The 16,763-nt window shown below is 41.4% G+C and overlaps 1 protein-coding gene across 1 annotated transcript; it reads right to left on the reverse strand.

Annotated features, from left to right (window-relative positions):
* Window positions 1-2,123: 2,123 nt before the first annotated feature.
* On the reverse strand, window positions 2,124-6,320 carry LOC135699546 (xanthine dehydrogenase/oxidase-like). Its single transcript, XM_065219856.1, has 8 exons — window positions 6,281-6,320; window positions 6,046-6,218; window positions 5,132-5,984; window positions 4,364-5,073; window positions 4,097-4,310; window positions 2,897-4,041; window positions 2,254-2,842; window positions 2,124-2,194 (listed from the first exon to the last, which is right to left on the reverse strand). The coding sequence occupies exons 1-8, from the start codon at window positions 6,318-6,320 to the stop codon at window positions 2,124-2,126; spliced, it is 3,795 nt and encodes a 1,264-aa protein (XP_065075928.1).
* Window positions 6,321-16,763: the final 10,443 nt, after the last annotated feature.

The following is a 16,763-nucleotide window of genomic DNA, read 5'->3' on the forward strand; positions in this document are numbered from 1 at the left end:
CCGGAGGCCTGCCAAGGTTTTACCGGGACGGGGGCAGCCGCACTATTAGCCCACTCGCCATTTCAAGAAGGTGTCACCCTTCTTTACTTAGGGAGCAGAATAGCACGACTGTCAGCCCTGTAGCGTGGTATCCAATCCATTGTGCCGTGTCGTGTCCATAGTTCCATGCCGTATCCAGTATGCCGTAATAAGGATCTTACTGGCGTCGATCCTAATGTGCCGGTTGGCACTCCTGCGGGTTGACGAAGCATTTCCTCTATCGCCGTGTTATGGTTACCGCGCCAGTGTTCGCGTCGCACCCCCTCACTTTGCTATTGTCAGAAGGACAACATTGCCCAGGCTACACCACGGGGAGGCGTGAGGTAGGAACTTGTGAGAACCAGAGCTAGGTTGTCAACTCACCATTTGTAGCCCTGTGTGTGTGTGTGTGTGTGTGTGTGTGTGTGTGTGTGTGTGTGTGTGTGTGTGTGTGTGTGTGTGTGTGTGTGTGTGTGTGTGTGTGTGTGTGTGCGTGTGTGTGTGTGTGTGTGTGTGTGTGTGTGTGTGTGTGTGTGTGTGTGTGTGTGTGTGTGTGTGTGTGTGTGTGTGTCATCCTCTATCCCTCACCCAGCCGGGGGCGTTGGACAAGTAGAACTGCGAATAATTTGATCAAATCTCATGCTATGTAATGGTGCCCTTTATGTTGTGAAGACTAGTACTTCAAAAAGGGTAACTTTTGAGCCAAGACAGGGTGTCCTCAACAAGTTAAGGGAACAGGATGCACTAGTTATCCACAACAGGTACAGCAAAACATCACATAGACGCCCTTATTCACACTAACTACTCCGGGGGTAGAAGGTCAAGAAGAGCCACCGCCGCCAACTAAAGCTTGAACCGTGCACAAAAGCAATGCACATTGCAAAACCCTAACAATAGATCAGCGCCGTTCTCATCACCTCGTAAATAAACTGAAATTCAAATTTTCACTCGCGAAGCCACAAATTTCTTGTCCGGGAGAAAAAATCAAACCACGCAGATAGCGCCAAATCTTCTGATGCTTGTAATTTTGCAAACATGATGAATCGTGTTTTCTTTCTTGATTCTAAAACTTCTCGGAAAGCGAGAAAACCACCACTCACACACGTATAACCGTCCGGGAGGCAAAGTGCCAGCATTAATTCGGCAAATGCAGCCGAAAACTATGAAAGCGAATGCACGCACAAAACAGAGAACGAACTTAAAACACAACCGTATCCAAAGGCGTTCGAAATTCGACCTCCCATGCGGATATTTCTAAGAGTGAGATCTAAATAATAATTAAAGATAGAAAGTCCGAATTTTTCCTAGTTCCAAATTATCGTTCTTACCAAGAATATTACAATTTTGATATTTTTGTAAACTGCAAATTCTTCACATAATTAAAATTCGAGTCTTTGTTATGTATCCAATATACCTTCTCAGACATACGTCTGGAAAAATTCGCAATTTTCCATTTTATCAAAATTAGGCCTAATGATGTTCAGCCTAGGGGACCAGAATTCGACCAGAATAAAAAAAAAGATGCAGCGATGTTTCGGATTGAGAGTTTCGTTTAATACAGCTTAAACCTTATATGAGCCGGCCATATTTAGATAAATCAGTACTAAAAAATTAAAATATATCCAGGGATTAGCTTAAATCGACGACAACATAGCAACTCTCCCATTTCCTCATAACTCCTCTTTGAGACAGTCACAATTGCGTCTTCTACCGCTCTAAGATAAATGTTCCAAACAAGTTTGATAGCAAAATGCCATCCTAAGACGAGATGTTTGTGAATTTGCTTATTTTAATATGCGTTGCTTTGCAACATTTAGCACAACCGGTAAAACAAACAGACATAGGGATACAATGAAATGTATTATAACCATACAATATACATTATTATATTTATAATAAATCGTGTTGTCCACAACGATAAAATAACCATAGAATTTATTATTTAAGCAATATAATGGGGAATGGGGAAAATCTACAATAGAACAAGGGGATTGTTATGTATCTTAACCATACGAAAGATCACTTTTTCACATACGAAAGATCACTTTCAAAACTGATTGTGCGCAATAGTTTTATTAAATAAATCAAACGTTTACAAGCAATGCCTAGTCAAGTTTGTATTGTTCAATGGAGTTTCCAGCCATAAAAAATATTTTCTCCGGTGTAGTTCCAGATCCTTAAAGGAGAAATCAACATTTTCAATTTATATTTAACTCGTAGTTCCAAGGTACCTACCAATTGGAATCCAATCATCCGGTAACCCAGCATCTTTCCGCGCCGACCGCAGTGCATACCTCAACGCATACGTCAATACCGGACTCATACTGAGCGCCGGTTCTCCAACTGCCTTGGACCGCAACACCCCGTACTGATTGGAACTGCCCTTAAGAAACTGAATGCGAAAATCGATCGGAATATCGTGCGCCCCGGGTACCTTGTAGTTCCAGGTGCGATTGTTCACCAGTGCTCCATTGGATGGGTCGTACACGAGTGCTTCTGTCAGATAATATCCCAAACCCATTATAAACGCACCCTCAATTTGGCCGATATCGATTCCGGGACTCATACTTTCGCCAACATCTTCCAGGATATCGACACGGGAAACTTGAACGTTCCCGGTAAGGACATCCACTTCGACTTCGGCACAAGTCAAGCCCCAGATGATATAGGCCTTCAGATCGGATGGCTCATAGAAGTAAGTAGCTGAAAGATCGATATTGGTTATGAACGCCCGGTTGATGACTTCTTCCCAGGATGCGAAACGGTTAGCTTGTCGGATAGGACGCAGGCGATCCAGAAGCATTTCGCAGCATCTCTTCACAGCCTGTTATTTCAAGAATTACTTATGTGATTTGTGAATATTTAGTCAGTTACTTACAAATGCAGCATTCTCGCTAGTCCTGCTGTTAACTGATGGGGCACAGTTTGGAGATGTCAACGTGGTGCTGGGTTTGACAGATATCTTTGACAACGGAATGCCCAGAATGTGAGCAGCTACTTGAGCTACCTTTGTGTTGACACCTTGTCCCATTTCAATTGCCCCATGAGTAATCGCTATGGATCCGTCGATATGATAGATGGAAACCAAGGCATTTAGCGTACCAGAATACTCCATCGGGTACTCCATGGGGATGATAGAAATACCGCGCTTGCGCCAACGATTTTGTATGTTGAACATGTCCACGGTCTTGCGACGTTCATCAAAATCTACGTCCTTACGAAACTTCGGCAGTAATTCGTACATCTTATTTTGTTTGGAAATGTTCATCATGCGAACGTCTAGGGGATCCTTTCCTGTGACATGTGCAATGTGCTCCATGATGTTCTCTACCATCGAAATACCCTCCATGGTTCCTGGAGCGCGGCAGAAGGTATTCGTGGCTACATAGGTTCGTGCCATATTACCAATCAAGCTCCATGTATCGGTTCGATAGCAATTTTTGAAATAGTCACTTGTGAGGAAAGCCAACGGTTCATTCAAAACGGCTCCACCATCTTGAGTGTACGTATTCGATAATCTGTTGATTTTACCATTCCGATCCACGTTAACTTGATATTCGGAAAATGTTCCAGATCGTTTCCCGATGGCGGACATGTTGGTCTCCAATTTCAGTAGCATTCGTACGGGTCGTTGCAGCAGATGTGCAGCCACCGCACAGGCACATGCAATTTGAGAAGATCGCGACAATTTTGCGCCGTAGGCCCCACCAACGCGGCGAACACTGATGTTCAAACTGTTTTCCAGAACGTTCAATGCTTGCGAAACAGCTGCCAACATGAAGTTCGTACTTTGCGTAGAAGCATAGATGTCCATACCGTCTTCAATAGGAACGCAGAAGCAGGTCTGCGTTTCCATAGAGTAATGGTACTGTCCTCCAAGTTCCATCTGATCTTTGATCTTGATAGGTCCTTCGGAAGCAGTTCTGTAATCTTTTCCATGTCGATCAAAGTTTTGGTTGATGATTCGGTTGTCCGATCTGGCCTCAAGAACTTCTTTTGGGGTTATGTAAACCATTTCATTGGCTACGGAAAATTGCGGATTGAAACCATTATGATAATTACATTCTGAACAACTTACCAATCCTTTCATAGCACACGTCTACCAATTGAGCTGCATGATTGGCCAATTCAAAGGTTTCTGCTACCACTACTCCTACTGGCTGTCCATGGAACGCTACCTCTCCACTGCAGAAAATTTCTTCAATTTCACTAAAGCCCAACTCAAGGGACGTAAAGTTGTTGATGCCTGGAATATTCTTAGCTGAAAAGAATGCTACAACTCCTTCCAGACTCTGAAAATAACCACGTTAACAAATGTTTCAACAAATCCATATCACGATTATACCAGCGCTTTCGTAGCGTCAATCTTCACAATTCGGGATTGAATCTCTGTTGCCAGTACGAAGGCGGCATGCAATTCGTTCGGCATTTTAGGGACATCATTGACATACTCAGCTTCTCCTGATGTTTGGGCCAATCCCTCCAGCTTAGGCGTGTACTGTGTGAGAGGCCACTTGCTGGGATATGTGTCGTAGCTCTGCTTACCGGAGGACAGTGGTCGTTCCAGAACTGTTCCTCCGCTCTTAAAACGAGCATTCAGAACGATGGAGCTCTCGGAAGCAATGCTAAGCAGAAACTTGTAGAACAGAGATTGAGCCAAACGCTTCCGATACTCTGGTGAGGCATCTGGTAGCACCCAATCCGGCTCGAGTTCGTCGGAAAGTGTTTGAAGCGCTCCGTTAAGAGTTTCGTTGGTAAAGAGTGGCTTTCCAATGAGGAAATCCTCAGTTTTCGAGGCATGAACGAAGGATGGATTTATCCCACCGAAACAAATCGTTGCTGACTCTACAACCTCACTTGATCTACAGAACTTCAGCAGAAAGCCAGCATTTACGTAAGCACGATTGTTTCGGGTAACAGGCATTACCTTGAACGATCGAAAAACACACTGCGTGGGATCGAGTGACGGAAGATCCACGTTTTGGACAACTTTTTTGAACATATCTAACATGAGCAATTCTCTTGGAGATACGTTGATCGGTAGGCCTTCGGTTACTGTCGAGAAAGAGAGCTTTATCGTTATTATTATAGCTAAATGTGAAGCTTTACCTACATATGTTTAACCTAGCTCCGATAGTTTCTAGCAGAAGAAAAATATCTGATGGAAAATCAGGATGTTGAGACTTGATCATAAGATTGCCAGCCAGTGTTCCAGCATTTCTCACAAGATGGTTGGCTATTAGCCTTACATGTTTGATTACTCTTTTCATGTACTGGAACCTTATGTTCCCAAGCGTTGCTTGCTCCATTGTCTCTATAAACTCATGAAGAGTACTGCTACCTCCAACAGTAAGATCCATCCCAATCTTGTGTTGATGAAGTTCTTCCACGGAATTGATATCAATGAAAACCTCCAACTTATCACTTCTTCGATAAACTCCATGGGCAGTGTTGCCTGCTACCAACATGTACGGTCGATTCCCAATCGTATTGAAAATTTCGAATATTTCAGATATCTTATACACTTTGAACCACTGCCGCCCATCTCCGCAGATACTGCGAATCAATTTTTCGCTTCTCTTCGAGTTACTGCAAATCCCATTACAAGCTCTCCTCGAACTACTTAAATCTGTTCCAAGATCTTCAATATCTCGGCTCAACTTCGTCACACTCTTGCTGGCGTCCGTGGCGAAGCTTTTGAATGCATCCAAGATTGGTCGATAACCGGTACATCGGCAAACATTCCCATCGAATGCATCCTCCACATCCCGCATGGTCACTGATCCATCGTTAGCCTCCATTAAACTGAACATGCTCATCACCATTCCTCCAGAGCAGTACCCACATTGTGAGCCATTGAATTGGGCAAGTCGTTTTTGGATAGGATGATATCCAATCTTCTTGTTACCAATGCCTTCAACGGTAAGGATGTCACGTCCGTGACAGGCATACACTGGTAGAAGACACTGAAGAAACGGAATGTTTGATGGATCCTTATTTTTTATTCATTTTGCTATTCAAACTTACCGAATTGACCGCCAATGTCTTGATTTCTTTGGTCACGGGATGAACACTCGTGACGTTAACTGTACAAGCACCACAACCTCCTTCCAGACACATAAATTTGGTTCCTTTAAACTGGGCATAATCTCGGATGAAGGTATTCAGAGAAGTTTCGATGGGTACCTCCTTAGGATTAACTGTAGTAAAGAGAAAGCAATTAGTCAAAAGAGTGTTCCATATTCCCAGAGCATATTCTTACTTTTGAACAATTCCCCGTTAATGCTGAATTCGATGTCCATCGTGGGAAATCTATCAGAAATGAACACACTTTGCAGAACGTTATTTTCAAACTGGCGCAAGAAGTTCACAATGCATCGCCATCAATGGAATGCCGGGCAGTTGAAGGGAGAAAATGGGTTTATGGTCATAGCTTATGTTATGCTTCAGTGAACTTGCACATGAGTAGAAGCTTGCTCGAACCGATTGCAGTTTCTAATTATATTTAATTTAAATAAGCCTAAGGCTAAAATTTAGTTGATTGGTTGGGTAGGATGGCTTGGAACATATCATTTGTTTGTCCTGCTCTAAATCACATTGAATTGTTACCATTACCTATTTTCCAATAGTGAGTTAGTGAAACTAAAGGAATGATGGTTAGTACATAGCTAATGATGGTGATGATGATGGTCTCACATCTTACCCCTACAAAGTTTTAATCTGGACGATCTATCTTTAGGATAATTTAGTTTAATCATCTTAACCAGATTTGCAAACAAAATTGAACTGGTTACAGCTACGGGATCGAAACGTCTGGTCAAGAAACTATATACGGGAAATGGCTCTAATGTTGGCCTATGGATCTAAAGATTGTGCACATCGATTAAAATCTCTTGTTCTTAAATTTTTCGTAGAACAATGTGTCGCATGGAAAAACACAAATGGTTGCTAGTGAAACATTGTTAAACTGCTTTCTTTTGATGGGCCCAATGTTAGGGACATCAACCCTAGCTGTTTTGATCCTTCTATAAAGACTGAACCACCACAGGCACCACCCTCTCAGATGTCAATGAAACTTTTGTAAGTGTATAGATTTCGTCTACTTAAGCAACTTTGCATACTTATTATCTTTAAAAAAATCTAGACCAACTTTTGGAAATGGCAGAACTTTTTTGTCATAATTTTCTTCAAAAAATTATAACTCAATAATGTCAAGTCCTACAAAAATGTTGCCAAAGGATGATTTGTAGAGAAATAAATGAGTTTTTGTAAAAAAATATATTAATTTTATTATATATTAATAATAATTAAAGCCTTTTTTTCTACACTGAAAAAAATTATTTTTAAAACTTAAAAATGAAATTTTTCAAAAATGCCATTTTTTTCATCTGAATTTTTTTCTAAAGATAGGCATACCATTTATCTACAACTTGTTGATACATCCCGAGATGGGCACTTTCAAAGGAAAAAAATTATTCAACAAAAACTTTTTCGTGTTCGCACTGAATAAAATCTATAATTTTTTTTCAGGATGGGTACTGTTAGATTTCTTTTGTATGGGGACTACTTTTGTCCCTCTCCAGGCTTTGTCTGGAGATTCAGGGTCGTTTGAAGGGCTCCAGGAAGAAATTGGTGGAAATACTTCCTTTTTTAAAAAAAAGCAAGGTGGATCCAACAAAAGAGATGGAGGAAATAGGGAATAGCGTGGTTAAATAATTCCATAATACAAAAATAGCTTAGTTTAACATAGTGTATTCGTGTTTTTCATGTTTTAGGCGTTAAATTTTGGGAAAAATTGGGAAAATGAAGGAATCAAGGGTTACTGGCACATTACCGATTTGAGGCGTCGTTTGGCTGGCTGACATCGGCCTAGTGTTTTGGTTTTGCCGGACGATTCCTCCTTCCTCGCTGCGTGCTTCAAAACTCGGCGGTCTTCACAAAACGGTCCAGACGACGGGGTTCGATCACCAGCCGGGAATAAGGTACGAGCGGACCACTGGAGGCGTTCACTAGCTGCATCTCTGGATCGGATCTCTACACTCGCAGGTTTGGAGGGCACACCGGCACTTAAACAATGGCCGCGTCGGAAGTTCCTCTTCGAGCGACGGCACGCGGGAAATCTCACTTGATTTGTTCACTATAAAAAAATACTAACTTTAGCACTACGTGCGACTGAACCTCGCAACGGTGTTCTTCGTTCACCTATTAGAGAGTTGTCCCACGGTGACAGACCTTTTTATCGGCCTCGGTGTGATGGTGTTGATCGTCTACCACACCGACGATAATCGTGGTAGTCAACTGTGGCTGTGCTTTGTGGTAACTTTTGACGGAAGGTGCATTAAGGGTGGGAATAGGGATGTTCAGGAAGTGGATATTTTCGTGGAATTCGATTTCAAATTCAATTTTGTTTTAATCAGTTCAATTCAATTTTCATTTTAACTAAGCTACTCGGTAAAAACTAAAAGAAACTATTTACAAAAATAATGTAACATATTTGATAGGTTACAGTACGACAAATTTAATAATTTTGAAAGACGTGTTTCACGTCTACCACTAAATAAGATTGAGTTAAACTCCAAATGAAAAATAAAATGATATTTTATAAAGCTTTTGAATATTAAGGAAGGGTCAACTAGTTTCGGAGATATGGACGGAACATGTTATGGTAAATATGGGTGTCGATATATCAAATCACATAAATCGCAAACAAGATATTTTTAACGAGTGAGAAAACCAGTTTCAATGTCACAAAATGTACCTAGAAAATATATATTATTTCCCGTTTAAGATGTAGTTACAAAAAAGGTACGATGTGCTGGTATTTCGAATCCCAAGTGCATCCGAAACAAACTACGTTACTTAACACCAACATTAATTCAAAAAATGCAATCTATGGGATATTAGGGGGTCTCATAGCCTAGTCAGTAAAGGCACGGTATTACCAAGCCGGAGGCGGCGGGTTCGATTCCCGGTCCGGTCGAGGGAATCTTTCGGGTTGGAAATTTTCTCGACTTCCCTGGGCATAGAGTATCATTGTGCTTGCCACACAATATACAAATTCATGCATTGGTATTGGCATCGAAAGCTCTCAATTAATAACTGTGGAAGTGCATTTAGAACACTAAGTTGAGAGCACGCAATAAGCTAATATGCGCTAAGCAAAAGCTTGAAATGCGAATAAGAAGAAAGAAGAAGGGATATACTTACCAAGTGAATGTACAGATGCGCATTTGTGAGTCATGCCGTGCATTGGATCAGCACAATAGATATACATAAAAAAAACCGCGCTCGGATCTTTGCGATCCACAACCATCCACAAGTGGGTATGAACTACCAACAAGTGATGAACAACCATCAAAAAGTGGCCACCAACCTGATGATATACCAGATAAGAATACTCAGATCGATAATTTAAAATTACACCTTTTTTATTTGTAGGCTAAAAAAATACTTGTTTAAACCTTGCACACTTATTAATTCATGTTTTACTTCTCTTGTCTTACAGAAGTACCGTTAAGGGGAAGTTCACCGCTTCGAAAAAAATAATTACGTTTTGATTTTTCTAAAAATATTGAAAAAAAGTATCAAAAATCTAAAAAAATCACATTTTTTCTAATTTTTTAAAGAAAATTCACGTGCAAAAACATGTTTTATAAGTCATTATGGCATAAAGTTGGACTCAAAAAACCACAAAACATCAACTTCTTCCTTAGATTTTTGTCAAAAATTACATGCAAAAAAAAATTTTCTATCCCATCATGAAAAAAAATTGGACTCTCAGAAAAACCGAAAAGTTGATGTTTTGTGGTTTTTTGAGTCCAACTTTCTGCCATAATGACTTATAAAACATGTTTTTGCACGTGAATTTTCTTTAAAAATTAGAAAAAAATGTGATTATTTTAGATTTTTGATACTTTTTTTTCAATATTTTTAGAAAAATCAAAACGTAATTATTTTTTTCGAAGCGGTGAACTTCCCCTTAATTCCATCATTAGAATCAATTGCATCAGCGGACCAGTTACAGGTACCATATTATGTGGAAATATTCAATAGCATCGTTCACACATTGAATGTTTCACCAATTTCATTAAGGAACATGAGGACCATGGATGACCGTGTAGCAAAATCAGCAAACATCACACAAGCAGTACGACAGAAATTTTTTAATATGGATCCAACAGACATCAGTAAACCAGAAGCATTCGACGAAATGGTAACACAATTAAAACATAAGTTTAATTAATCTCCTGATGATAGAAATGGGCAGATAAAAGTTTTATCAGTGTTACCGCACTCTTGGTCAATGAATAAAATCGTAGAAGAGTTCAATGCACCGGTATATATGGTAAGACAAATGAAAAAAAAAATAGTGAAAGATCAAAGTATTCTTTGTACCACTAGTGCACGAAGTAGACACGGAATCAGTGAATTAGACAAAAATACTGTTATAGACTTCTTTGATAGTAATGATATAAGCAGGCCAATGCCTAGAATTAACGATTACGTGTCTGAACTCCGAAATGGCCTAAAAGAACGGGTTCAGAAGCGACTTCTTATGATGTCTCTCAAAGAGGCATATACAATATTTGAAGAAACGTATGCGAGTATTAAAAATTGGCTTCACCTTATTTACAATGTTGAGACCTAAACATTGTAAGCTACTTGATGGTTAAGGTACTCCTAACGTATGTGTGTGCACAATCCACGAAAATGTAGAATTAATGCTAAATAGTTTAGGAATCGTATCCCAGGAAGAAATAATGGATAAACTGCTTTGTAATTTTTCTATTAGGACGACAGAGTGCTATTTTCAAGCTTGCAAGAAATGTGCCACCAATGAAGAAGTTGCAGACGAACTTGCTGCACTATTAGAAGAAAGTGGTAAAGAAGATGCAATTTTTCAACAGTGGCTAACTACGGGTCGTTGTAACTTGGAGAAAATTATGAAGCCTGCAGATGAGTTTGCCACGTGCTTCGTAGATAAAATTGATAAGTTAATCACTCATGACTTATTTTTTGTAAAAAACAGTCTTTATTTATAAGGAACAAAAAAGATTCTCTGAAAGAAGAGGAATTAATTGTAATTTGCGATTTCTCTGAGAACTATTCATTTATTATTCAGAACGCTGCTCAGGGTTACCATTGGAATAACGCTCAGGCAACTCTTCACCCTTTTAGTTTTATAATAATATCAGAGGTATTAGCCCATGATACAATAGCAGTTCAATTGTTCATTTCAAAACTGATAGAATTCTTGAAAATATCAATAGATTTCTCCAAAATTACATTTATGTCAGATGGAGCAGCTGCTCATTATAAGAACAGATTTTTTCACATCAAATCAATGCACAAATTGAAACAGATTGGCATTTCTTTGCAACATCTCATTGCAAAGGTCCCTGTGATGCTATTGGTGGAACTTTAAAACGAATGGCAAAAAGAGCAAGCCTTGCCCAAGCATACGGAATTACTATTACAACCCCACGAGAGCTCTACGACTGGGCAGTTAAACAAACAGAGAAAAGCATCACAAAATTGAATTTCTGTTATATATCTACTGAGCAATACAAAAAAAATGTCAGAAGAACTGGAAGATTTTTTCACCACGCAAAAACGATATCTGGTGCTCAAAAAATTCACAGTTTTCAGCCGATTGCCGATAATCAAATTGAAGCCAAAAAAATTCTAATTCAACGGAGCATCAAAAAAAATTACTTTGTTTGACAATGTTAAGAAATAATATATATATAAGTTATTCTCTAAATAAGATAAAAGAAAAAATTATGAAATAAGAACATAATTTTTTTCATACTCTGCCAATTAAACATAACATTAAAATTAAATTTTCTATATCATTCACATTAGGATTGAACGAGGGGTGCGACTCTATCTAAGATGCAGTAAAATTTTCGCTTCGCTGCGCCCAAGCTTAGTGATAGAACGAAGATTGATGAAGATTTTTAAGATTTCCTTCAAATAGTTGGAGAGCGATGTGAATAGATCGATTTAGATGCAAGAGTTGAAACAAGATTTTTCGTCGATTGATTCGCTAACGTGAGATTTTCCGACCATCTAAAATTGAGATTTGAGATGTGTCGCACCCCCAGGAATTGAATACGTCTTCAATATCCTTTTTGGTGTACCTTTCATTTGGAGCTTATGAGTGAAATCCGGTTGAGTGGTAGGTTTCACAAGAGTCTCAATATTTCAATATTTTTCATGCCTACACTGAAAAAAGTCATTGAGTTGCCACGCAATGGATAGTAGTAGTGATGGCGAGGGGGCTTCCCTTTCTGCCGTTCCCACTGACGATGAGCAGTCCGATGTAGAAATGAAATCCCGTATTGCAAAAAAGAATACCGGAACCATCCCAAAGGTTAAGCCTTTACCGTCCCCACCTTCTCCCCTCTCACCACCCACACCGTATCTCTCTATCCCACCTAACCCGTCACCCCCAACACCGACTAAACCGTCTCCGCCAACACCGCCTATCCCTGTAAAACTAATGCAAGCTGCCCCCGCCACAAGGCATACCCAGACGCCTCGAAAGGTCCATGGGTTGTTTTCTTCCGGCCCAAGCAAAAAGCTCTAAATGTTAACCGGATCGAAAAGGATCTTTTCAATCGTTTCTCGTCCGTGACCGACGTTTTGAAGGTGTGGCCAGACAAACTGCGCGTCACTGTTGCTAGTCGTAAGCAGGCAAACTAGATTGTTGCCTGCGAGCTCTTTACGTCAGAGTATCGTGTTTATATCCCATGTCATGACGTGGAAATCGATGGAGTGGTCACCGAGTTGAGTGTGACCAGCGACGACTTCCTGAAGAGGAAGGTTGGTGTCTTCAAGAACCCCACCCTTCATGAAGTAAAAATTCTCGACTGCATTCAAATGCAGTCAGCGGCCCTGTATGGGACGAAAAAAAACCTACTTGCTATCAGACTCGTTTCGGGTGACCTTCTCCGGATCGGCACTGCCAGATTACGTTAGGATTGCAAGGGTTCGACTTCCTGTGCGGTTGTTTTTACCGAGGGTGATGAACTGCATAAAGTGTTAAAAATTAAGCCACGTTGTTGCCTTCTGCGGCAACAAGCCACGCTGCGATCTGTGCGGCGAGAAGCATGCGGAGGGTGCTTGTAGTACTCCTCCCAAATGTGTTTATTGTTTGGCATCTCCGCATCCTCTCGCAGATTGCCCTAAGTACAAGCAACATGGGGAAAAACTTAAACGGTCACTGAAGGCTCAGAGTTCCTTTGCAGAGATCTTGAAGGCTTTTAATCCTCTTCCCAGAATCACTCCGGAAAAAAAACGACAATAACCCTTTCAACCTTCTCCCAGTTGATGAGGACGACACTGATGCCGGGGACAATGACCGAAGTCATTTTGTTTTCCAAGGTCCTTCTAGGAAGCGAGCCAGGAATGGTTTGCAGAAAACTAAAAACAGCACTAGTACTGACTTCCAAGCCCCCTTGGATAAATCAAGAGGCCGTGGAAATGTCCCGAAACCCGTTCCACCGGGTTTCAAGCCTGTCGATTACGACAAAGCATTTCCGCAGCTTCCGGGAACATCTAAAACCCCAGATATCCCAGTTTCACAGCCAGAACAGCGTAACGCCATGTTCACGTTGTCTGGAATAGTGAACAGCATTCTCGATTTGCTTAACATCTCTGACCCTCTAAGGAACATCATTGATATGATGCTTCCAATCGTGAAACCTCTTCTGAAGCAACTAGCTTCCAAGTGGCCGCTCGTTGCTTCGATCGTATCCTTCGATGGATAATTTTCCAAAAAACGATACGGTATCTCTCCTATAATGGAATTGTAGAAGCATGTTTCCGAAGCTAGACGTGTTCAAATTCTTGCTAAGCAACCTGAATTGTGATTCTTTTGCTCTCTGCGAAACATGGCTTTCTCCAGACATCGATCTTTCTCTTCTCAGCTTTAACATTGTCCGTCTCGATCGTGTAGACTCCTATGGGGGTGTGCTCTTGGGGATCGACAAACGTCACTCTTTTTACAGAATTGTCCTTCCTGCAATGTCGGGTGTTGAAATTGTCGCATGCCAGGTGACTATTCGAGGTAAAAGCCTCAGTATTGCCTCGCTATACATCCCTCCGAGAACGGCTGTTTCTCATCGAGCTTTATCGGACATCTGCTCAGTGTTACCTGAGCCGCGTTTGATCTTAGGAGATTTTAATTCCCATGGTACAGGCTTGGGAGAGCTGTACGATGACAATCGCAAAAGCAAAAGAGAGCAGATTGGATTTGTCACTTTGTTCGAACTCACTATCATTGGATTGCATGTGGGAGGTAATCCAAGACCCCTATGGTAGTGATCATTTGCCCATCAAAATCTCGATCTCTAATGGCTCATCTTCGCAACATCCAATCAACATCGCATACGATCTCACGAGAAACATCGATTGGGAAAAATACGCGAACGCGGTCCGTGGCGGCTCAGACTTGATCGACGTTTTCTCTCCTCTGGATGAGTACTCCTTCTTATCTTGCCTCATCGTGGATTGCGCGCTTCAAGCTCAAACGAAGCCAGTGCCTGGTGCTTCCATTCGTAAACGTCCTCCCAGTGTGGTGGGACAAGGAATGCACCAACGCGAATAATGAGAAGTCAGCTGCGTTTAAACAACTTTGTAAGCACGGTTCCTACGAATACTTTGTTCAATCAATTCCTGGAGCACAACGTTGTTCCGGACGATTGGAGACAAGTGAGAGTTATAGCCATTCAGAAACCCGGTAAACCCGCGTCGGATCATAACTCGTACCGTCCCATTGCGATGCTGTCGTGCATTCGGAAATTGTTGGAGAAAATGATTCTTTTTCGTTTGGACAAGTGGGTCGAGGCGAATAGCTTACTCTCAGATACGCAATTTGGATTTCGAAGGGGCAACCGAACGAATGACTGCCTTGCGTTGCTTTCAACTGAAATCCAATTAGCCTACGCTGAAAAACAGCAGACGGGTTCAGTTTTCTTGGACATTAAAGGGGCTTTTGATTCTGTTTGCATCGACATCCTTTCGGACAAACTCCATACCAGTGGGCTTTCACCAACTATCAATAATTTCTTGTACAATTTATTGTCCGGGAAACAAATGAGCTTCTTACATGGCAACTCGGCAATTTCACGAATTAGCTACATGGGCCTCCCTCAGGGCTCATGTCTAAGTCCCCTTCTGTACAGCTTCTATGTTAAAGACATTGACGATTGTCTTGCCGAAAATTGCACGCTAAGGCAGCTTGCAGATGACGGCGTGGTTTCCGTGGTTGAACCAACAGCACCGGACCTGCAAGGACCATTGCAAGATACCTTGGATAATTTGTCTACATGGGCAATGAATCTGGGTATCGAATTCTCTCCGGAGAAAACTGAGATGGTTGTTTTTTTTAGGAAGCTTTATCCAGCACAGTGGCAGCTTCAACTTATGGGTAAAACATTCACTCACAGCATGTCTTTCAAGTATTTAGATGTCTGGTTCGATTCCAAATGCACTTGGGAAAAACACGTTGCGTATCTGAGTCAGAGGTGCCAACAAAGAATCAATTTTCTTCGTTGTATCACCGGCACTTCGTGGGGAGCCTATCCGGAAGATCTGATAAGACTTTACAAAACCACCATTCTATCGGTTTTGGAGTATTGTAGCTTTTGCTTCCAATCGGCGGCGAACACCCACATCTTGAAGCTGCAACGGATTCAATATCGTTGTATACGAATCGCACTAGGTTGTATGCATTCGACGCATACAATGAGTCTGGAAGTACTTGCGGGCGTACTTCCCTTATTAGATCGGTTCGCGGAATTGTCGTTTCAGTTCCTTATCCGCTGTGAAGTCATGAACCCGTTGGTGATCGAGAATTTTGAGAAGCTGCTTGAGCGAAATCCTCAAACACGTTTCATGAGCTTGTACTACGAGTACATGACTCTGGAAATTAGCCCCTCACCGTTCAATACCAATGAAGTATCCCACGATTTCAGTTGTTATTCCGTAAGATTCGATCTCACAATGAGGGAGGAAATTCAAGAAATACCAGAGCCCCATCGCCCCCTGATTGTATCATCCATATTCGCGAATAAATACCGCCACGTCAATGCCGAGAAGAGATTTTTCACTGATGGGTCCACAATAAATACTTCCACTGGTTTTGGTGTATACAATGATCTCCATGGCGCCTCATATCAGCTTCAAAAACCATGTTCGGTATACGTTGCGGAACTAACAGCTATATTGTATGCGTTAGAGCAGATCTCCTCACGTCCCCCTGATCTTTATTTCACTTTTTCGGATAGTCTAAGTTCTCTGGAGGCTATGCGTTCTATGAGGCCGATGAAGCACTCGACGTATTTCCTGAACGAAATACGATCGTCACTGAGTGCTTTATCAAACAGCTCACATATCATCACCTTAGTATGGGTCCCTTCTCATCTCTATCCCGGGCAATGAGAAAGCAGACTCGCTGGCTAAGGTGGGCGCTATGGAAGGCGATATTTACGAGCGACAAATCGTCTACAATGATTTTTTCACAATTGCTCGTCAGCAAGTCCTCATCAACTGGCAATAAAAGTGGAATGATGGTGAACTGGGAAGATGGTTACATTCGATCCTCCCACAGGTGTCGATCAAACCCTGGTTCAAGGGATTGGACGTGGATCGCGATTTTATCCGGGTAATGTCCAGGCTCATTTCCAATCACTACTCGTTAAACGCACACCTCTACCGCATAGGGCTTGTAGACAGCA

This window comes from Ochlerotatus camptorhynchus, unplaced genomic scaffold, assembly GCF_037179485.1.
Source record: "Ochlerotatus camptorhynchus isolate MF236.1 unplaced genomic scaffold, CSIRO-AGI_Acam_v1.1 ptg000002l, whole genome shotgun sequence".
Taxonomy (NCBI): domain Eukaryota; kingdom Metazoa; phylum Arthropoda; class Insecta; order Diptera; family Culicidae; genus Ochlerotatus; species Ochlerotatus camptorhynchus.